General features: G+C 33.2%; 1 protein-coding gene across 1 annotated transcript; it reads left to right on the forward strand.

Moving 5' to 3' along the window:
• Positions 1–4,547: 4,547 nt before the first annotated feature.
• LOC130939413 (protein HOTHEAD-like) lies at positions 4,548–11,691 on the forward strand. The gene is made up of 7 exons (XM_057867522.1): positions 4,548–4,610; positions 4,872–4,979; positions 7,315–7,654; positions 8,327–8,628; positions 9,570–9,958; positions 10,237–10,802; positions 11,408–11,691. The coding sequence occupies exons 1-7, from the start codon at positions 4,604–4,606 to the stop codon at positions 11,472–11,474; spliced, it is 1,779 nt and encodes a 592-aa protein (XP_057723505.1). The 5' UTR covers positions 4,548–4,603; the 3' UTR covers positions 11,475–11,691.
• The last annotated feature ends 13,398 nt before the right edge of the window (positions 11,692–25,089 follow it).

The raw sequence follows: 25,089 nt of genomic DNA on the forward strand, positions 1-25,089 counted from the left end.
GTTGCAGGGGAGAGAAAGAGAGAGAGAGGAGATGGGTAGAGAAAGAAAGGGTTTCGAAAAGTAAGGAGGGCTGCCTGTTTTGAATTTAGGACAACATTATCATTGGATTATGAATTAGTGGTTACCAATTGCAACATTTCATTAAAATTTTTCGGTAAATTCCACCCTAATTTTCATATCTTTTTTCCGCTCCAATAGTTACCAGTGAATTTACCGTTGGCAAAAAAATCTGATGATAAATCTTTGCGCTGACCAATTTGTTGATTTAACCGCGGCAAATTCGACGGTAAACTCGCCCCTTAAAGAACGTCGCTAAATACGGCGATATTCAGTACTGCTCTTGTGGTGTATGTTTAATGTTACACTCGGATTTTTAGGCGAAAAAATTCAATGTAAGTGTGCTTGTCTTAAATGAAACAATTACATTTAGATATTTTAGTTATCGTCGAATTTTCTGACGGTAATTTCGACTCTAACATTTGATGCAAACTTATTTAGTTATGTGTAACATTTTTTGTGAGCTTTTCCATCGGCATTACCTATCCAACAGTAATGTGTACGAAAAAATCAATCATCCTCGTTTTACGTTGCATCTTCCAACGCTAAATCCAACAAAAGTCTCAATTAAAAAATTTTGATGGTAAATCTGACAGCTTTCAATGCATTTCTGGAAATATATCGACACAAAAGGGAAAGAAGTAGGTGGTGCCACAAATGAGTAGGGAGGGGACAACAAGGCCACAAAAAGTTATAGGGATCGGAAAAAGTGGTGAAATTCGACAATATATGACGAGATCTAAAATCTAAGAAGATTCAGTCTGATTTTCATCTCATGAAATTCCAAGTACAGTGTGGTGATGAAAATTTATTCGAGGTCTTCTATCGTAACAGTGTTTTGATCTCCTTTTGACAAGATTTTATGGGAAACAAGAAGACGAGAAACGACATATGTAATGGTTGGTGAGACAGTGGGTTCTTCACGCTACCATTGCAACTATCAGGGCATGTTCTTTGTCCCTTCGACGTTGTCAAACTCATTGAACAAGACAATTATAATGAAGGGAGAAAATGGAAGCTAAGAGTGAGAAAGTTTGGTAGTGTGTGTCTAGAGCAGTAAATCTAGATACAAGAGTGAAAATAATTGAAAAAAAAAAGAAATAATTTTTAAACTAAAAACCAAAAAAAATTGATTAAAAAAAGTTAATTCTCTATATGTTATCTAAAACGGTTAGAAAATTACTTTTTTCAAAAGATTAATATTAATTTTTGTATGGATTTTTTTCTCTTTTTATTTGTCTTACGCCAAAATTTATTTTAAGTAAATAAAAATCAAATTCTAGATTTTTAAATTATAGAAACTCTTATACAATATTATGAAATTTTTTTACTAAACCACCAAAAGTAACCATGAAAGATTGATTCGCTGACAAAAGTAACCATGGAAGATCAAAACTCCTCAGATACCCACAATTGATTTGCTCCGTTTGTCAAATATGACCAAACGTTAATAGAATATTGTTAAATTATACAATGTGTCCACATCCATTGCAACGTGGCAAAAGGATGCCTTACGTGGATTAATTTTTTTTGTTAAAATTATTGCATTTATTTAGTTTATTAAAAAAAACGTTACTCCTTCAAGCATTGAAATTAGAAGAACAGAAAGACGTGTTACCCCTCCCCTTTGAGCGCGAAATCAATCATGCCCTAACAGAGCAGTTTTTCATCTTCTTCTTCTCTAGCGTAATCCCATTGCGCTCTGATTCTATTCCTGCGACAAAATTGGAGAAGGAGGTTGCTGCTTCTCCAACGAACCGTGTTTAGAGGTGAACTCCAACACTTGAAGGCGAATTTTGTCACACTTTAAGTTAGAACAATAATTTAATTTTTTTTTTGAATTGAGCAGTTTTGTGCAAATTACTGTATGTTGAATATTAACTAATGAGTGTTGTTCATATATGATTATTTAAGTCAAAATTTAAAAGAAGTTGTGATCCATGTTATATTGCACATCAGTTATTATTCACTACAACTATTTTGTGCAGCATGTTATTTATTATACCTTTGATGATCATATGATTCAATTTTTTCTACTACATAGGTAATGCTGATGCACCGGTTGGACAAGTTAGGCTTGAAGTAGGTATGGAGTTTGAATCTTTAAAGCAATTTAAGAGGACGGTGAGAAAGTTTAATATCAACTTAGGGAGGAGTATTTTTTTCCAAGGGTGGATAGTACAAGAGTGAAGGTGTTGTGTTGGAATGAGAACTGTCCTTGGCAGATATACTGCGCTAAGAGGAATTATCCCCTGAGCTATCAAGTGAAAACATTTGTGAACGAGCATACTTGTTGCAGGGTTGTGCATAATCGGTCTGCTAATGGAAAGTGGGTTGTAGATGAGTTGGAGTAGCAAATTAGGGTGCAGCCAATGATGACTGTTCAAGAGGTTGAGGATTACTTTAAGAAAGAGTATGATGTTTTGTTGAGTGAAAGAAAAATTTATAAATCGATCACAAAGGCAAAAGAAAGAATTGAAGGTAGTGAGAGAGCATAATATGCAAGACTCTGAGAATATGCCATGGAAATTTTGAATACCAACCCAGGATCCACTATGAATATATGCACCACACTAATGTCAGATTCAACTGTGTTGTTCAGAAGAATATATATTTTCCTAGATACGTGTAGAAAGGGCTTCCTTGCTGGACGCAGACCGTTTATTAACTTGGATGGGACCTTCTTGAGAAGATACTATGGTGGACAACTGTTTACGGCTGTTAGTCAAGATGCAAATAATCATATTTACCCCATCGCATATGCTATTGTGGATTTGGAAACCAAAGACAACTGGAAATGGTTCCTTCAACTTTTGCAAGAAGATTTGGGTGATTTACCTCAATACTTTATACTAAGAATCAGTTATGTTTACTATTTTTATTTTGGATTATCATGTCATGTTCGTATGCTACATACACTACTTAAACAGTTATTGATGTACCTTTTTAGAACCTTATGAATGCTTATGAGTTCTTATAATTATGCTAATACATATTATATTCTGATATTGATGTTATTATGATTAACTAATTTCTCAGGTCAGAATGCTTAAACAATGTTAGAAAAGAATAACAATTATTGAGAATAGTAATAGAATAAAAATGCAATAAATAGCGAATATATCATCCCATTCAAACATGAATTACATTGTTCTTCATTGATATAAAACAACCCTGTACCGAAACTAGTTCTAAACCTCTGCATAAATTTAGGACTCAAACTTACCAATCACTTATACATGACCATTAGAAACAAAAAAGTGTAAATTGCAAAAACAATCCTAAAGACACGGACACAAGCCATACTCTCATAGCTTTGATTTCACTCTCAATCTTCTTCTCAACCTTCGTGGCCATGTTAACATTTCTCTCCCTGTGGTCTGTTCGAGAAATTGTCGCATCTTGATTAGCAACACCATATTCATGCTCATTGAGTCTTCTAATCAAACACCTTGCCAAACTTTGCCATTCCCCATCAATTTCATCAACCCAAACAAAATAATGGCAATCTTGACTCTACAAAAGCAAAAAAATCAAAATATCAGAGATATAGAGGGGCAACGAAAAGGAACAACGAATGAACCATCTTCCAGAATTAGTAACCGTCAAAGATTCCAACAAGACAACATACTCACCACAGTGATATTTTTCATCCATAATTTTTTTCTTCTTCATCTTCGAATGTGAAGCTCCTGAAAATCTGCTTCCTTCGCTTGTAGTTACCTCTCTTCTTGACATTGCTCAAATTCTATGAACATAAATTAATTCAGGAATTAGGGTTCTTCACTTGTAGTTACCTTGGATGCCTGTACTCGGGTTACCTGCAAAAATTGGGTTCAACTAAGAAGAACGAAGAATTAGAGTTCAAATTGACCTTAAATGATATTGAGTACACATATGCCTACCAACACGTGTAATTGTCAACGTAAATAGTCTACGTATGCCACGCTGCTAAGGCTACATTAGATTTGGCTATTTTTGACAAACAGAGCAAATCAATTGTGAGTATTTGAGGAGTTTTGATCTTCCATGGTTACTTTTATCAGCGAATCAATCTTTTATGGTTACTTTTAGTGGTTTAGTCAAATTTTTTTCTAAAACTTAAGTTATATATCTAACAAAAATGAAACATAATTAAAAGGTTGAAATAGGTAGGATTAACACACTTTAACTTCTAAACTTAGAAACTTAATTTATTAAAGGAATCGGATTAAAAAATTGATAAAAAAGAATATCGAGCCAATTAACCATATCAGAATATGCTAACACCCTGTTACAAATGAAAATAGACAAAGAAATTGTTCGAAAACCGCAACAGTTTAGCTATAAGTTCCAAAATGTTACAACCTGCATGTCAAAAAGCTCACATGGGAACCAATAAATAAATAAATAAATACCAACAATACTCTCTCTCTATCTCTAGCCATATATTTAGCTCTTAATTCTTTCCTTCTATTTTGCTCACTCCATTGACCCTAAAAACGATTACTTCGGGGAGTGTACATGTCACAGAGTCTGCATTTTCTTGAATCTTTGTGTTGATGCCATGCATGGTCCCACACATATATGTTAACCACATGCTATTTATGCTTTTACTATTCCGTTACTAGTTATTATTATTTGACGACAAAATTAAACATATTAAGGCCATCTTTACACTACGAGAACTTATAGCCGCCGAGATCGTTGGGGATTATTGCTTTACAATTTTTATTTTATTTTATTTTATTTATATATACAGTATATATAATTTGCAAAGAAAACATGTTTCAGGGTCAGCAAACTTGATTATTCATTACTTTGAACTGAAGTAGGTTCAGCTTTACTTTCTGCAATGGATGTTTGGTGGTTGAGGCTTATTCTTCTTCCTACTACTCTTGCTCTCTTCTTCCTTTCTCCTCAGCATTGTTCTTCCCAAAAAGGTAATGTACTTACTCTGAACTTCTTTCTATTATGATCCATAATTGATTAGACTATACTATGTGTGTTCAGTATACATCCATAACTACTACTATTTTCTTTTTAATATTATAAATAAAGAACAACCTCTTGTTATAAAAACACATATTAAGTATATTTTAAAAATCAACTTAGGTTAGTTAAGTTATTCGTCTAACAAATGTCGAGAATTCGAATATTGTTTTATATATGTAGTAACCTATTAATTAATGACCAACTCTTAAATAAAACTATAATCCGTAATAAATTAGTTTTTAACTTGTTAGATTAAAAAAATTCATACAAAATACAAATATTATCAAAAACTACATTTTTTCAAAATTTAAACTATTAAACAAAAGTCGATTAATATTGTTATAAATTACATCTTCTAAAAACTTAAACTATTAAGTAAAAGCTGACGGGGGAGTTGATATTGTTACTATCGGCGGTGGAATCACGGATTGCTTGTGAAGACTGGAAAACATATACATGCAAATGCAATTTTATCTCAATACTACTGCTTTATGTTAATATGACTACACTATGAATTAACGTAATTAGTTAATTAATTATTTAATTTTGCTCAGCTGAAGTACATGACCAAATATACTGCCATCTTAATGAAGTGGATGGATGGAATATTGAAACTTCTTTATTGTATCTTGCATAATTTAATTTGACATAATTATAATTAGAAATATTTCATGTATTTTGCATAAATAATTTAGTGTTTTCTTGTTAATATAATAATATATAACTGTTCTATAGTCTTCTTGAACGAATTATTAGTAGTGAGACTTATTACTTTCATTATTTTCTTTCTCATTTTTTGGGAGGTTGTAAACTTGTAATAACATCTCATTTTTTTGTAATAAATAAATAAATAATAATGGGCCTGGATAGCATCTTTCAGACTTTATTGGTATGTGAGTAGCTTAGTATAAATGCGATTTTGAAGGTAAAACAGGAGGCAGTCCAAAATAATGTTACTAATATTTACTGGTGATCGAGACTGTTATCTACCCATTTAAGACTGAAATAAAATTAGTTCCTTGTGTTGTCACTTGTCATGTGCCTTGTAAGTCAATTTATAAAAATTCGAAAAATATTGAGCTTCTTCACATATTCAAAATTATTTACCAATACTTATAATTAGAATTAATGAATTTGATACAGTATAGAAATTTTCAGCAAGTAATAATATAATATAGTTAGTTACATATTTAAATAAATGTCATTTCTCATTGTTAGCTCACCAGAATTTAACGTCTACTATCTCTTAATTAATGTGATCCTCACTGTCTACTATTTCAACCACATTTTTGGGCGAACCTTAAGGAGTTTCACAAAGTAATGGTACAACCAAATTAAAATAAATAAATAAATAATATCTTTTTCTTTTCTATCCATCGAAGGAGTGCAAAGAGAAACATTTTTACAGAAAAGTATACTATATCAATATATTATCTGTCAATTTATTATTAATAATAATTAATTATTATATTTTAAACACATATATAAGAAGACACATTTATAAAATATATCTATAAAAATGCTTTTATTAAACACAGTCATTAAAAAGACATTTTTATTAGACACATCTACAAAGACACTTTCATTAAATACAGCTATAAATAAGAGTTGGCAAAAATTGGTAAAATCCTTGTTGGTAACATAGCGAAATTGCATTTTTATATATTTTATGAAGTGATTTTGTCCATTAGATTTAAAAAAACTAAGAGAGAAAAACGGGAGCAAACTAAGAATGAGCAGGAATAATTGAATTCACTCTAAATAAGAATTTCTCTTGCAAAGAATATGACAAGCTAGTGAATCAGGATGATATATAGGAATATATAGTATAATTAATTAAGAGAAAACCTTTCAGAACAAACTACGTAGTTATTCCAAACAAGCTAATGAATCAGGATGATATGAAGGAATATATAGTATACATCCATTCATGCACCTCCGAAACTAATATAATATGTGATGTCTCTTGATCTATTATTTTCCACTAATATTTTTATAGAAAAAATCAGCGTCATGATTTTGTTAAGCACGAAGAAAATATTGAACTTAATTTTGGGCTACATTTTAGATAAATTAGGTGGGTGTTTGAAGACAGCAAAAAGTATGATGTGCATACTATATATTTATTGTTCCAAACAAAATTCATTCATCTTAGATGAGAGGGTATTGTATTTTGGTATTTCAATAATCACATCTATTTAAAATTAAGACTGAAGGAGGAAAACGAAAGAGATCAGAGTTTTAATTACTATCCTTTTGTTTGTGTGGTTCACATATATACAGTTCCAAACTATACATTTATGCGAAGTGCAACAACAGCATCAAACATCTCATACTATGATTACATTGTAATCGGCGGAGGCACCGCCGGATGCCCCTTGGCAGCGACATTGTCTCAAAATTACAGAGTGTTGCTTCTAGAACGAGGCGGATCGCCCTATGGCAACCCGAACATCACCAACTTGGCCGCCTTTGGCGCCGCCCTCTCCGACACTTCCCCCACCTCTCCCGCTCAGCGCTTCATCTCCGAAGATGGCGTCATCAATTCAAGAGCTCGCGTTCTTGGTGGCGGAAGTTGTTTGAATGCCGGCTTCTATACTCGTGCTGGACCCAACTATATAAGGTAAACAATGGACAAATTTAAAACAATTTAGGAGTATTATATAGAAAAATGTTATTTAAACTTTTATTTGGTTTCTAATGTAATTAGACAATAAAAGTTCAAAGAACTTTTATTTGCATATTAACATAATTCAACAATTTCTGCCTAAGGATGGACATTATAATTTCAAAGTCTATTATTTACACATTAAAAATCAATTATTATATATTTATTTATAAATATATATAATATTTAATTTATTTTTAATATATATTTTTTATTCTAATATATATTCTATACAAATAATTGATTTAGTGGCTAATTTTTAATATACACCTAATGTAATAATATAATTTACTCAATTCAAGAAATAAATAGATGTAATGATAATTAAATTTCACTAGAAACATTCATTTATTACAACATTTTATAAAATTTAAAAACAAAAATATATACCATCAAAACATAAAATTAGGTCAATTTATAGAATTTGTAAGTTAAATACAAAATACATATTAAAATATAAAATACATACTAAAAATAAACTAAATAAGAGATATATTAATAATTTCATACAAAAATATATAGTAACTAATTTATGGTATGTGCATATAATATTGTTTTTTAACTATACAAATTAATTGAACCTAAAAGAGTAAGTTGAACACATTGTTATGATTTTGGTATTGATAGGGAAGCGGGATGGGATGGAAGGGCAGTGAATGAAGCATACAGATGGGTTGAGAAAAAGGTAGCATTTGAGCCAAAGGTTCAGCAATGGCAATCAGCGGTGAGGGATGGACTGTTGGAGGTAGGTGTGGTCCCCAACAATGGCTTCACTTACGACCATATTTATGGGACTAAGGTTGGTGGCACCATTTTTGACCAAAATGGATACAGGCACACTTCTGCTGATCTTTTGCAGTATGCAAACCCTTCACGAATCACTGTCCTCTTGCATGCTAGCGTTCATAGGATCTTGTTTCGTACTAAAGGTGCGTTCAAATAAAGAATCCATCCAATCAATAATCTTTTTTCTTTTAAGATCCCATATATATATCATCATGTTAGTATGGGGATATAAAAACTGCATTTCTAACAAAAGTTAGCTGTTCAACAGTTTTGAAAAACTCAATACAATGATCATTCCTCCCTACTATTTTTTCCCATCTTTTATGCCCTTGGAATTTTCTTTTGAAAAATTACTAAAATAGTACACAAAATTTATATTATCGATAAAAATAATTTCGAAACATATAGATTTCAAATATATGTTTAAAAAATGTTAAGATATGACAAAAATAATAAACACAAATGGCAAATGACTTTTCTATTCAACAAGTAATTTAAATTTTGTAAAAATATTTGAATAACTATTTAAAAATTATACAAAAAAAAACAGAACAAAATTTGATCCTTAAACCTCTTTTTTCAATCTTTTTAAAAATTGGTCATTTAACAAAATTTCACTTAGTATAAAATTACAAACATTTAAAAATTAAAATATCTTAGTTTTCTAATTATGTTTAAAAAAATAAAATCAAAATTTGATCTTTAAAATATTTTTTAATAATATATATTTGGATAAACCACAAAAAATATGCTCAATAATATTTTGTGGTTGACAAAAATGCTTCTAGTTTTGTTATTGACAAAAATACTCTCAAATAATTTAAAAATAAGACAAAAATACATTCTAGTGAATTAAAAAGTTTTACATTAATAAAAAAATATAGGTATTTTTGTCACGTTTTTAAATAATTTAAAGATATTTTGCTGATAACATAATTCGATAGTATTTTTGTTAGCGCCAAAATAATTTGGATACATTTTTTATAGTTTATCCTATATATTTGTTTTTTTTTTTTTTTTTGTTAGTTTAGGAAAATTCTTTTCATTCGATCTGAGTGATTTGAGAAATAAAACCAATAACCAGGTGGGTCAAGGCCGAAGGCCCAAGGAGTAGTGTTCAGAGACGCATTGGGGCGCAAACACAGGGCATTCCTTAGGAGAGGGCCCAGGAACGAGATAATTGTATCAGCCGGTGCACTTGGAAGCCCACAGCTTCTTATGCTAAGTGGAATTGGGCCTGAAAGGCAACTTCGGGCCCACAACATAAATGTAACGTTGGACCAGCCATTGGTAGGACAAGGAATGTCCGATAACCCGATGAATGCCGTCTTCATCCCTTCTCCGGTGCCCGTTGAGGTATCCCTCATTGAGGTCGTCGGCATCACCAAATTCGGCACCTACATTGAAGCTGCCAGCGGAGAAAACTTTGCTGGCGGCACCTCACCCAGAGATTTCGGAATGTTCTCCTCCAAGGTAATTAAAAACACTATATTGTTCATTCGTGCAACTTTTTTTTTCTCTTTTTATTATGTTAAAATATTTTTTAAAATAATTTTTTTCTTACAATTTAATAGCATCTAAATGCATATAAAATGATAAAATAAAAAGTTAATTATGATTGAATTTATAAATTTTATTATACGTGAATTTTACTACTTTAATTCAAGATTAATTGACTTTTATTTTTTCATTTTATTATTTTTTTCATTTTAAATCAATTAGATATAACTAAAAGATGGTGTAAAATGCAGATTGGTCAATTTTCCACGGTGCCTCCAAAGCAAAGAAGCCCCGAAGCACTAAAAAAAGCAATAGAAATGATGGACACACTAGACCACGCAGCATTCAGGGGAGGATTCATCCTGGAAAAAATCATGGGTCCAATCTCAACAGGCCACATGGAGTTGAGAACCCTAAACCCCAACGACAACCCTTCGGTTACCTTCAACTACTTCAAAGAACCGCGCGACCTGCAGCGCTGCGTTCAAGGATTAAGAACCATCGAGAAGGTCATCGACTCGAAGCCCTTCGCCCCCTTTCGCTACGTCAACATGCCGGTCCCCGTGCTCCTCAACATGACCGCCAACTCCCCCGTCAACCTCCTGCCTCGCCATTCGAACTCTTCGCTGTCGTTGGAGCAGTTCTGCCGGGACACCGTCATGACCATTTGGCATTACCATGGTGGCTGCCAGGTTGGCAGGGTTGTTGATAGCGACTATAAGGTTCTTGGTGTCGATGCATTAAGGGTTATTGATGGTTCAACTTTTAACTATTCTCCTGGAACTAATCCTCAGGCCACCGTCATGATGCTTGGCAGGTAAATCATCATCCATGACACAATTACTCATATTTGTTTTATTTTATTTTATATTTTAACCCATACATCAAAAAATAAAAGTAATACTAAAATGGTATATTATTCCCTTATTTATCTACACATTTTGATAATAAATTACCTTGTGAATTTAAAAGCAAAAATGTCAATTATATACGAAAAAAAATTGTCCACCATCATGTATTTCTATATAAATATACGTCTTATCTACCTTAATTTAAATTTAAATTTTTTATTTTAATAGTATTTATAAAAATAGCAAATTTAATTTAAAAGAGTACAAGTCATCCCTCATCGTGTTATTTTTCCTATATTATGTAAATAGTTATGATTATAATATATCGATTTAAATTAAAAACTATAATACATTCTATATTATTCTTTTAAAAAAAAATAGGTCGCAAGCAAAGGCATATTCATTTATATTTTGACCTTTTACTCTTTTAAAAAATAACCTAATCAATATTATTGGAGAAATAAAAATGATAAATTAAACAATAGAATTCTAATCCAAATTATTATTGGTGATATATGTTATCGTCAACATAACCATGTTCTCCCTTCCTTTGAATTTGGTCTTGGTGCAGGTACATGGGAGTTAAAATGTTGAAAGAGAGGCTTGCTTTTGATGCTGATGGAATGGGGAGAGTGTAATTTATAATAAAGTCGGGTAGAATGTATTTTTTGTTTCCTTCATATAAGTGGTTCAGCAAAAGGTGCCACTTACACCTACTGAGTGCACAAAGATGTAAAAACAATTCTTGTGAGAATATCAGATCAATTTATAAAGTTTGTGAGTGACACGAGAAAAACAAGAAATTGAACAATATCATCATGGTCATACCGCTTTCAAATAATCCAATAGAAGGAAAGATTCTCCATAATTATTATATGTTGAATATCAGAAATTTTTAGGTGTTTCAAGAATAAAAGAAGATATTTGTTTTGTTTTATTTTTATATATCTTGTGATACATTAAAAATGAGGGTTATTTGTTGTTTAAAAATTTATATTCTTTGAAACAACTTCCCTCCTCTCAACCTTATTAATGTGTATAACAATATGAATGGAATAGAGCAAAAATTTTCATATACTCCGACAACACTTAATATTATAGAAAATACTAAGAGGTGAACACCTTTAGTGTAAAAAAAAAAAGGAACTAACAAATATTAATTTAAATATAAAGTAAAAAATAAAGAACAAAAAACACCTAATATTTCTCTATATTCATAAAGTTGTCCATGAACATTTAAAGATTAGGAAGCATTTCCGGTGAGGCAGGCTCTTGTCCTGGTATTTCAGTATGCTAGTCGTCAACAGATTTCTTTAAAATACTATCGTGACTTGAGTGATTGAATGATGATTATGTCTCCAATGAGGCTAGAAAATGATAGCAATAGACAATGCAACAACGAAATAAAAGTAATTGTCCACGCTTAGGTATGAGTGGGAAACTGAAACTGAGCGGCTTCAAAGATCTCGTTCATGTAGGGGCACTCATATTTGGGCAATTGTCTCTGAGAAGGTCCAAGTGTTGTTCGGCAGTGACTGAAGGGTATGAGTGTGTGGGTTGATTACTCATCATTTGTCTAAACCCAAATCCAATGACGGTGGAAAAACAGGGTGGGTGGCAAACCTGTCAGAGGGCGCTGTTGTCGGATGTCTGCGTTGGGGCTGTTTTCTACAACAGCCTCCAACGATTTAATTTGTTTTGAGGGCTAGAATATCAGTTGTGCTGAAATCGTTAGTCGGTAATGTCTGGATGTTATAAGTTGGCGTGACGGAAGGGTTATTGTTACGGACTCGGATCCCGACCTCTACGACCCAACGACAATTCAACCATCGAGCCCAATCTGTTCTCCTTCGGCCCAAGAACCCAAACCTACTGGATAGCTATAAATCGCTAACCAATATTCAAATTCAAATATCTTTCCTATTTTAGCCAACCAAAAAATAAGATAAGAGAGCCAAAAATTATATAAAGGGGAGCTACGAGCTCCCTCAAGTACATTACACACACACACACACTTAAAACTCTACCTCTTAGATCCATTCTAACTTGAGTGTCGGAGTATCTTTATAGGTCACCCCCACCATTCATTTGATCAGACTGAAAACCGTAAAGCTCACCGACCCAGCCGGATTGTGGATCCTATCATTTAAGGTTACTCTCGAACATTAACACCATCTGTGGGGATCCACCGCAAAAGAGCTTAGTGGCCTCCATACCGATGGATAAACAACACCCACTCGAAGAGAATAGGGAGTATAACCCCCCTCCCAAGAACAACCCAGCAACAAACTGAGCGTGGTTCACACGGCGGTGACACCCAATCATTAACCATGGAACAGCCGGTACTCGCACCCCGAGTTTGGTTCTCGCCCTTTCGGTGGGATAGGAACCAACAACGCCTGAATCATTCAAGAGTTGCAGCACAGGTTGCAGAACTTGGAAAGAGAGGTTGCTACTCGAGATTACTACCAATTGATACCTAGTTCTGAGCCACAGTCGAGGACACAACCTCAGGAAAGACATTGCTCTAGGTCGCTAGAACGGCAAGCCAGCGAGCGCCGAGATGGGCACGACCAACGCTCCTATTAGGAAGAAGTAAGGTCTCAAAGTCAACGATATCCACACCACAGGAGAACAACAGATCCCCCTAGAAAAAAGAAGGCAGCACAACAAACCCGTTATCCTAAGGGCAACCCCTTTCGACAAGAAAGTCCTCCGAGTTAGCCTGCAAAAATACTTTGACAATCTAACAGACATGCGCTATAACAAGACTAAGGATCCCAGGAGCATTTGACTGCCTTTGAGACACGGATGAACCTAGAGGGAATTCCTGACATAGTATAATGTCAGGGCTTCCCGATAACCCTTATAGGCCTAGTGATCAAATGGTTCAACTCGCTCCCTCAAGGGTCCATCATGTTCTTCTCAAACATCTCCCAAAAATTTCTAGCCCAGTTCCCCACTCAGATTGCTATAGCCAAGCACCCCATAAACCTTCTAGGGGTGACTCAGCGTAACGGCAAGCCGACAAAAAAGTACCCTGGACAGATTCAATGATTAATGCCTAGAAATTGACAGTCTCACGGACTCAGTCGCCAGCCTATACCTATGCAACACCCTATCATGCTAAACTTTACCCTATAGTCGTAAAGCAAAGGCAATAAAGCATCACGACAGGTTTAAAGCTCATAACATAATATATAATCAAGGAGTATTAAGACTAGAAGCCCGATGAAAGAAATAAAAGATCAAATAATAACTCAGTAATACAAAAGGAAAACCGTTCACACACGATAGCAAAAGCGCGTTGGCACGGATAAGAACAACATACATAAAACCTTGTACAAGCTCCAAGATATACAAGGTAATAGTTAAACAAGTTATACACACACACACACACACACACAATAGTAAAGAAAACTAGTCACTACCCGCAGAGTTTAGGCCTACTAGTTTCAAAAATACAATAGAGCTTTTGATAATAAAATGGCTACATCATGTCTCTCAAAATTTTCAAAGTAAAAATCCTCAAAGGCAACAGTATACAAAAGTGAGGGTTCAACTACAATAGTAAAACAAAAGTAAAACATCGAGCCATCCTTCGCTCTATCATCATCCACAAAACTCACCGAGGTGGGTTGCGGCTTGCATCTAAAAAAACGACAACATATGGTATGAGAACCGGCGGTGATTCTCAGTATGGTAACAGTGCCCAATAGATAAGATATAAGGTTCTGAGAAGTCAAAAGGCAATCCAACACTTCAATAGCTAGAAAAATCCAAGCCTAGAGTTATACTAACCATAAAACATTAAGTATGCTAGGCCTAACTAACTATCCAACACTTCCTGCGGGCAGGATAAAACCACCATCCCCGCATAATAGTTTACGCACTGAACAAGTGGGATTATACCACCATCCTTGCCAGGCAAGAAGTCATCATCATACTCATAATCATCGCTATGCACATTCCATTCAATCTCATGAAATCACTTTTCTAATTAACCGCTTATAGGCTGATAGGCCAGACTTCTACAATCCTCAATTTCAATTTAAGTTCATTCCCTTCATACCATTATATCACTTCAATCTCATCATCAATCATATTTCACTTCATTCATATCATAATCATAACCATTCACCATCATCTCTCATATCAATTCATTAGGTCTCATAAAAGAAAATACCCTTTTAATTCAATCAGTATACTCTCGCTCGTCTCAAAGTCTAAATACTAGCTAGGGGATTCTAAATAAGTGTTTTAGAGGTTTAGAAAGCTAGAGAAATAGTTAAAAACTGAAAAATCCAATCTTTTGTAAAATAGAGTAGTCATGCGTACGCATGCCTTCCGTGTACGCATGAGTTTCGAAATTGCCAAACTCGCGTACATGAGCCACCTTCCACGTACGCAGACATGTTGAATAGAAAGGGGGAGCTCACGTCGCGTGTCACTTGTCGTGTACGCAAGTGTTCAAAAATTTCCATTCTTGAGTGTGCATTCCCTCCGCGTATGCATGAGTACTGGACAGAGCCCTTTTCTCGCGTACGCATGGCCTCTGTGTACGCATGAATGTGGATTTTTCCAAAAAGCTGCTATGTACAGAAAATTCATTTTTTTACACAAATCATCAAATGCGCATAACGATTTTCGTTAGAAATCATTTTTCATCCGTTCTTCGAGCGTTATAAACTACACGAACCCAACTTTCATTTAAGACAAGTTTCACAAAAATCGAGGGTCTGAAAACCAAGTTATGGCTCATTGAAGTTCGTCAAAAATAGGTTTTTACCAAAAATTACAAAGAACTATAGTTTTCAAAACTCTCTTTTCAATCTAAACCAGCCACACCCAATTCAATACCAAATACTCCTACAGACTACAGAGTATCAAATTCTTCTCAATTACTTCTCAATCATCCCAACACCTAAATTATTCAATTTCCATTTCAATCCAAACATAATCACTCACTGCATACCATTTCAATTTACAAAATCCAATAACATTTCACATCTCAACCACCAATTCCAATATTATCATCAAATCACACTCTACCAGTCTACCATATCCAAATATTTCATTTCTTGAACTTACCCTATCACGGCCTCCGGCCCAATCTTTCTCATCAATAATAAGTCTCAATATCAAACATCATTTAAAACCAATAATTATCATTCATTCCATAGCATCACAACATACTCATTCATATAACTCATATCTAAATCTTTATCCAATTACCCACATATCACAAACATTCAAATCAACCAAATATACAATTCAAACCTATCTTAAAGGCTACTAGCCTAAGTTTCACACAACATTGCATATTATCTACAAGAAACCGAAATCATACCTTGCCTAATTTTCTCCCAAACTCAAAACACCACAAAACCTTCTTTTTCACAAACTTCTCAAGCCTCCACCCAATTTCAACAAGCTCCGGCCACCAACGCTCAAACCCAAGCACTCCAATGCCAAATTCAAGCTCCAAACAATATCAATTCAATCAAATTCCATAAAATATACCCAAAATCAATACTAGGGTTCATAAATTTCAAAAACTAGAGAATCCTTACCTTGCCCAATGATATTTGGGACAAATTCCAATAATAACCCAATGCTAGATTATACCTAAACAAAAAATCATGAAGAATCTCAATTTTCCAAAACCAAAACTCGAAATTATGTTAGGGCAGATAACTGGAGTATGGGTTTCAAATTTTTTACCACTTTGTTCAGTTAGAATCGAAGAGCTCAATAAGATCTTCGCGTAGCCGTAAACAGCACGTCAATCGGAGCTCCGAATCTCAAGATATGATCAAAAGAAGAAGATGATGAATATTGAAATGTTAGGTTTCTCTTCTCTTCTCTCAATCCAGTGTGCTTCACCATCTCTTAGTGAGATGAGGCTGAATTGCCTCTTAATGAGCTTATATATATTGGGCTTGGGCCCAACTTGGGCCCGGTTTATGTTTTTGTTTGTTTGGTCTAACCTCGGGTCAAAACCTTTAAAATAAGTGTCTGGTTTTCTATACCAAATAGTTTTAACTTCTCTAAGTATTTCTGCAGTTTTTATTTTTTCATACGCAGTACAGACAGACTTAAGCCGGTACTGCCAGGTAAATTACCGATACGCGTTTTTACATATTTTTCTGCAAAAAATTACATTTTTCACTTGGAAAAATATATTGAATCCAAATCTCACGTTTAAATTTTCAAATTAATATTTCTAAATTTTTCAACCTATTTTGGACAATTAAATTATTATTTTATTCTAATTAAACAGCTAATAAATTTTCAGTTCTTACATCCTGCCCTCAAAATTTTGTTACCTCAATATCGTTCTCAAGTCATGATGCATTTTTGTTATTATCAGGATGAATTAAGAAGCCGCTCTTGTGAGCTTCAGACAATATCTCGTTTCATAAGTTTTTCACATTTGGTATGCAATTTCTCTCCTAATACCTCCAAATTCCTTCTCTATCTCGGGTGATCTTTCTTTGCTTCTTATGCTCAATCACTTGTAGCATTTTTCGCATCTATTCATTCTCTTGTTGTGATTTGTGAATATCAGTCTTAAAATCACTCATGATTTGAATCTGATTTAAAATTACATCTTCAGCCACATCTTCCACTCATAACCTTAGATTTGCAACTTACACAATGTGTCCTCACTCTTACTGAATTCAAATAATAACTCTGTGCTAATATCACCTCTTCCAATTCCTTGAACCTAATTCAAATTGAACACTCCAACCCACGTTACTCTGATTATTAGCCACCAAGAACCTAGCTATTCCCTTATGTGAACCAGAAAATCACCTCGTCTCAATACTGAGGATACTCCTTCTTCATATTAGAATCGAGCTCCTACATGTGCTCTTTCACCCCAGTTTGACTCCAAGCAACCTTAACCAGCGGAACTTTTTTTTCATGATGTCTCTTGACACAAGTCTGAACCTAACCAAACTTGGCTCTCCTTTACTTTAACTCCTAGTTCCTCAATCTTCTGCTAACCTTTGAAAGGAAACATCATTTTATATTCCCAAAATTTCACTGATTAAATAATCATGATACACTCAAAACTACACCAATCTAATGTTAATAAAATTTCAAGCAAAGTTGTACTCATAACATTCCTCAAAAGAGTAACCTAAACCCTAACAAATTGCATTTGATACAAATGTTACAGTAAAAAGCAAATATATGGACAATGACAGAGTAACTCTAAACCCTAACAAACTGCATTTGATACAAATATTGCAGTAAAAAGCAAATATATGGACAATGACATCAAGCTCACTCTATATTACTCGTCCACCCCCTATTCCATCAACATAGCACAAGCAAGAAACAATGACAAATAAAAACTCTTGCCTGTCGCGTCAACAATGTCCGTCGGTGATGCTTTGTTGATGAAACGACTCACTAAATAAATAAACGACATGCAATAGAAGAGTATCGACGACATCTAGCACTTGCTTCCTTGTGGGAGACGAAGGAACGACACAGAAGAGAAGAACTTCTTTGAGTTTTTTTGTGGAAACTTAGAATAATGGGAGGGGGACCATTTCAATTATTTAATTTAAGAAGGAGGAAGTCAAACAACGTCGTTTTGAATTATAATACTCTAACTCTTGTAAATGACGTCATTTTATTCTTACTCAATTGGCAGCCAGCATGGCAGTTAACAGCTTACATCATCTCACTAATGTCAGTTCCTTAAAGGACTAATGGAGAATCATGTTCTGTATCGTTGAGGACTTATTTGGTATTTTTTTAAGTCAGGGATATAATTAAAGTGCTATTGAAAATTTAGGGACTAAATTGATATATAAAATCTGAATATGCTTTTTGTATGTTCTCCCTCTCTCTTACTCTTTGTGGTTTGGGTACAAGTTTTGTAATTTCTTTATTTTTGTTTTGTTTTATCTTTATTTTATCAAAAGTTTTCTATGATATTGTTTTATATTACTTATTATTTATGTATTTTGATTAATAGTTCTTAAGAGTATTATATTTCTGTTTACTAATATTTCAAATTTTTTGCAATATTTTCGTAGAAATTGATTAATAAGTTTTTCTTCATAATTTTTGTTTGAGAATTTTTAAATAGTACGCATCTTGATTTTTTTCTTTAATCTTTTATATTCTTTTTTATGTATATATATCTTTTATATTCATTGTTTATATTAAAGTTTTTTTGCAATACATTTTTTATCTACTCCACAATCCACACATTAGTTTTTCAATCTTCTTCTACTCCTTTTAATTGTTCTCTTTACCTTACTTTTAACTATTTATTTTACTTTTACTCCTGGTATCTATAACAATATATAAAGAAAATACGGAAAGTTTGGTGGCTAATTTCTCTCTTTCCATCTTAACCTTGTCAATAAATAGTATTTGATATAATTGTCATTTTATAAACTGGTAAAAAAAATATAATTATCAATTAACTTTCCTTCATTCCTAATGCAGTTACTTTTTTAATTTACACATAACTTTCACCCACATTGTCAACTTTTTTATTTCACTTAGTATAAATAGTACTTTCTCTTTATCTTTATTCTACCAAATGCTATTAATTTTATGTTTAAAAAAGAACAGTTTTCATAGTCCTGTAACTAATTAACACTTAGTATTTTCATTGTGTCAATATTTACATTACTTTTTTTTCTATCTTTTATATCTTGAATCATGTAAGTTTTAATTTATTATTTTTTTTGTCATATATTTTATTTTTTAATAATTATTAATTTTTTATAAAATTTTTCATATTTATTTTATTTAATTTTTATTTATTTTGGAATGTTGAACATGAATAAGACCATCAATATAAAATCTTCTTAATATTGGAATAATACTAATTTAAAAAAAATAATTTTTTATGTCTATTATTTAAGGTAGTCAATTAGACAATTACAAAGGTAAAACTTCATAATATATTTAGTTTGAACAGTTAACAAGTGGTTTGGAGAAGAGATTTGAATTTGAGTAACTAATCTTAATAGTACGACTAGGTATCCTTTAAAAGTGGTCTTTTATTCAGCTTTTTATTGCAATAATTTAAAAAAAATTAAAACAAACATATCTAAATAGATTTAGTATTTTTTTAAAATTAAATACACATCCAAAATACAAACTAAATAAAACTGAAATTTAAAATTTAAAATTTCCGTTTCAATTTTAGCATTTTTAATTATTAACAGATTATCATTTAAATTCACATCCAAAAATTAAATTCAATAAAATTGAAGATTTTAATTTTAAAATCCAAATATAAATCTTAAGGGTCTTAATTATTAACCCACACATCTGAAACCCCTAAAATAGATCATAAAGGTCCTAGTACAGCTGTCATCCTCTGAGAGTTACACTCTGACCGTGGGATTCTTCGTCCGTGCCACCTTCCTCCCCGTCGTCGCCACTCCTCGCGCCACCGTGTCATCCCCAACGCTGTTTATCCGCTTCGCTGTTTCTTTGTGCTGATGTCGTCCGCTTTGCTGTTCCTCTGTGCCATCGTCGTCCGCCTCGCTCATCCTTGGCATTGTCTTCGTCCTCGCCGCTCATTCCTCAATCGCTTCGTCCTACTCCTAATCATGTTCGTCCTCACCAGCGTCGCCAATCCTTCTGCGCTGGAAGTGTACCTCAGGTATTTTAGATGTGTTTAAGAGAAAGCGATTCATAGTTAACCGTATGTATCTGTTTAGTTATTCAGTCATATTGATTTTGCATGTCATGTACAACATCCTAATTTGCATTGGAGAATGGTTTAGGTAGAAGAGCAACTTAATAAATCACAAGCCTCAAATTGTCAACACTGTGATAAATGCAACTACGGCCACTGCAAGGGTTGTAATAAACTTTAAAATTATTTCATAAATCACAAAGTTGAGGAATTAAACTTGGCAAATAGTTTAATTCATTGTTTATTACAAATATGAGTGATCTTTGGGTAAAAAATATATATGCAGAGCTTTTGCAATTATTCATTGTATTGTAATATTATTCCTCATATATATACATTAGTTTAATCATTTTCATCCTTGTCATTTTCACCTGTTTGTTTTTACTCCAAAATTTTGTTTGATCAATTAAAGTCCTACTTGGCTGCTACTAGCTACCTACATGCATAGTTTGTAATAAAGAGAAGGGTATATATTTTGCAATTGATCATCGAAGATATATGAAGACAAATATAACAAGGGCCAGGAAAGAGAAAATAGAAATACAGTGCAGTAAAGATCTAAAAAGCAGCTTGTTAGTTGTTATATATGAGGGATTTAATTTTCATGTCTGATTAATTGTATATGTGTTTATGTATTTGTATAAATTTGAAGCTATTATACCTGTTATTTGTTATTTTAGATGTGTCTTGAGCATATTTACTACTTGACATTAAATACTTAATTTGTTTCTATGTCTTCCAATGGTTTTGATGGTATTTTATCAAGTTACTCAAGTGTAAAAGACTAGGCTGAAGTGATGCCACTAAACGAATTAATTTCAGCAACAGCATAATGATATTCTTGCTTTTTTCTTTTAAATGAAATGTTAGATGACACTGTTTTACACAAAATTGAATATTTATATGAATTTACTATTATTTGTAGGAAATATTATGTGACTTTTAGTGCTGTCTGGTTGTTCTATTTCCATACTTGTGTTGAGAGTTTGTTGGCTTTTTTTTGGAATTTTTGCTGATTATTAGTTATTTGTTGTGCAAAACTTGTGATTTGGATTGTGTAAACGTATAATTTTAGAGATGTAATCTTATAAATTTGGATTTGTAATCTATCATAGGTATATGAGTTTTGGATGTGTTGATTAAATAATTAGTGTTGATTATTATCATTCGGGATGTGTTTATATTGGTTCCTCAATTCTACAAATGTTTCCAGTCAAAATTTTTTGTTTAACCTTATGATGTGAACACTAAACTTTGTCTTTTTTCATGACTTTTAGATGTGTTAATAAAATTTTTAGGAATTTTTTTTAATAATTTTGGATATATATTTGATTATAGATTTTTGTCTTGTATCCAATGTGCAGTCTAGAATCACAATGCCAATTAAAAAAGAACTTCGGCTGGTCCAAAAAAGAAAAATTAGCAGCTAGTAAAGTTTCCATTGACAAACTTGATGAAACTAATGATAACAATGTCAAAAAGAAAGTTGGAAGGCCAAAGAAACCAGAGAGTCCTAAAAAGGTAGTTTGTTTCTCACTTTAAGAATTTTCAAGGTTAGCAAGTGACATACACAATTTAACATAAACTAACTAGTGTCTCAATTTTTTAGAAAACACTTGATACCCGCTGCTCTCCAATTGCCATTGCGATATGATGGAGCATCTAAAAGACAGATCCGATTAAATACTAAGAGGTTGAGAAAATGTGTTTTGGATGCTTGAGGCACATCCTAATGTGGTCGATAAACCAAGATTTGATAGTTGCCCAAGCGTGGTCATATGACAAGGATCGAATGCATATGGAAGTTGAGACTGGAGACATACCAATTAATTCACAATTGATAGGTCAAGCATTGGCCCTACAAAAGGTAATACGTAAAATATATATAATGTAAGGTGCATATATGTTTTCTTTTACGGTGCTTAGTTAGCCTATTGCTAGTTAGTGTTTTTTGGATGTAGTAATATTTCTCTCAATCCCATGCTTCTATTTTACAAGTGATAGCTTCCCAAAATTAGATCCAAAGAAGCATTGATGGTGTTTTTGTGGAAAAACGAATTTCCAAACACATAAATCTAACCGGCAAGTATACCGGGTCGCATCAAGTAGTAATAACTCACTTAGAGTGAGGTCGATCCCACAGGGATTGATGGATCAAGCAACTTTAGTGGGTGATTAGTTTAGTCAAGCTAACATTGAGTGAATTGTGTGAAACGTGACCAACAGAATGTAAATTGTAGAAAGTAAATGACAAAAACATAAAGAGTAAGGAAAGTAAATTGGCAAAATCTTAAATGACAAGAAATGTAAATTGCAGTGAATGTAAAGGGGGCTGGGTGCTAGAAAGTAAAGAAGGCAGTAGATCAAAGCTTAGAGCAATTGCAAGAAATTTAAACTTGTAGGAAGAGTAAATCAGATCATGAACAAAAATATAAAATGCAGAACAATTGTAGAAGAGTTAAATTGCAAGAAATGTAAAATGGAAGCAATGAGAACAGAAAGCAATGGGAACCAAAGATCAAAATCAAGCTCAATGTAAATTGAATTGTAAACTTGCAGCAAAAGGAAATTGCAGAAGAGAAGATTCAGAAACTCAAACTTCATAAACCAAATTGACAATTACAGAAAAAGTAAAAGTGTTTCAAAGAGAATTCTATATTCTACCCTACTCCTAATGCTCTAACAGAGCCAGCCTTTCTAGTGAAATTGAAACTAATGCCTTTATATAGGCTTTTAAAATGAAAATGAAAAATGAAAATAATATTTACAAAATAAAATTCCTAATCTAGCTCCTCTGTGTGCCTTTGAGTCATGTGGGCTTTGCTTGCTTTGGAGTGAAATTGGGTTGAAGATGGATCTGAATGCCTAGGTCTTGAGAAGAAATCCGCTTGTAATTTGGACTCAGAAGCATTCACGTTTGAGTCAATGTTTGAGGCAAACGTTGACTCAAACGTCTTCGTGTGTGGCATTATGTAGAAGGCCATTTGTTGTCACTCACGTTTAGGTTCACATTTGAGGTCAAACGTGAGCTCAAACGTGATCTCCTCCAAGGCATTCTTTGGCCAACATTTGACCTCACGTTTGAGGCAAACGTTGGCGCAAACATTGAGTCCTCCCAGGCATCAATTCATCAGCCAACGTTTGACCTCACGTTTGAGGCAAACGTTGGCGTAAACGTGAGCTCTTCCCAGGGTACTTCTTAATCAATCATGCATGCATTTAACGCCTTATCAATCAATAATGCCAATTAACTTGAAGCTTTATTTGTTCATTTGCTAATTGCATTAGTGATTAAAGTTTTCATGCATTGCTCTCATTGGCCGTAGCATTCATGATTTGCCAATTGCATTTCATTCATTAATAATGCCATTGCATTGATATTGCATGGTTCATGATGGCATCATTAATTAAATGCATGCATAAGGCATTGATAATTAAGTGCATGCATGCTCATGATAATGAATGCATAAGGCATTAATGCATGCCATGGCTTCATGGTCATGGGCCACATTTTTAAAAGCGTGACCTAGGGTTCCCAAGCGTGCTCAAAATTCTTCTTTTCTTCTTTTTAGCTTATTTTATGCTCTTTTGCTTCTTTTTCTTTTTATTTCCTACAAACTTTATAAAATCAAAAGATCAAGAAAATATACCATTTGAGCACAAAAGAATGCAATATTTAAGCACTAATAATCAATTTCTTGTATGAAAAAGTATAGAAAAATATGACATGGTGACATGTCATCAAGCATCGTCAACTCATAGACACCTTTGAAGGCAGGACCCAAAAAGAAGTTAAGAACCAGGTTATTAGATGTTCGGTTACAACAAAATTAGAAAATGGAGGAGTTCTGGTGCTACCTGATAATGTTTGTTTTGAAGTCCTTTTTGTTTGCTGCCAGTAATAAGTATATTACCATATCATTCATCCCGGGCGTGATAGATGTGCGTAATCTAATGCAATTTTTTTGGAATAGACACATCTATGATTGTGTTAAGGAGAGCTTAAGAAAATATACGGAAGATGGCATAAAGATTATCGATGGATGCATATTTGCTCTCTTGGTAAGTTGAGTCACATCACTTGTTATACCTAGATTCGCTTGAATGGTAGTGCTAATTTTCTCATGCATTTTGTGGCAGATACTTTACTTGAACTATGGACTAAGGAATGGATTGTTGCTGAGCTTAGAGAAGTAGAAAAGGAAGAACAAGTTCGTGAATCAGTATAGATACATATGTACATGTATTTAATTTTTTTACTATGGACCTACGCTTGAGAATTAATAAATAGTGTTAACAGGGACTAATTCAGAAGATTGATGAGTTAAGAAAATTCGAGAGAGAAAAGGGCAAAGTCGATGAACCACAAAAGAGAATACCTGATTAGGGATAGGGTGCACAAGTTAGACCTTGGACTAAGGAGTGAACAAGAAAAAGTCCAAAAAAATTGTTGCCGAGTCAGATGAAGAAAAAATTTTAACCGAGACTAACACTAGCGATAAAGAACGGTGTTATAGAGAAAACTCAGACTCAACATCATCAGAAAATGAATGTTCCATTGTCTC

The sequence above is a fragment of the Arachis stenosperma genome, chromosome 1 (assembly GCF_014773155.1).
Source record: "Arachis stenosperma cultivar V10309 chromosome 1, arast.V10309.gnm1.PFL2, whole genome shotgun sequence".
Lineage (NCBI taxonomy): Eukaryota > Viridiplantae > Streptophyta > Magnoliopsida > Fabales > Fabaceae > Arachis > Arachis stenosperma.

Bases quoted from the DNA above. Each gene is read 5' to 3' on its own strand.
- LOC130939413 (XM_057867522.1), top strand. The intron at 4,980-7,314 runs GTAATGTACTTA...ACATATATACAG, and splicing joins GCATTGTTCTTCCCAAAAAG to TTCCAAACTATACATTTATG. The intron at 9,959-10,236 runs GTAATTAAAAAC...TGTAAAATGCAG, and splicing joins TCGGAATGTTCTCCTCCAAG to ATTGGTCAATTTTCCACGGT.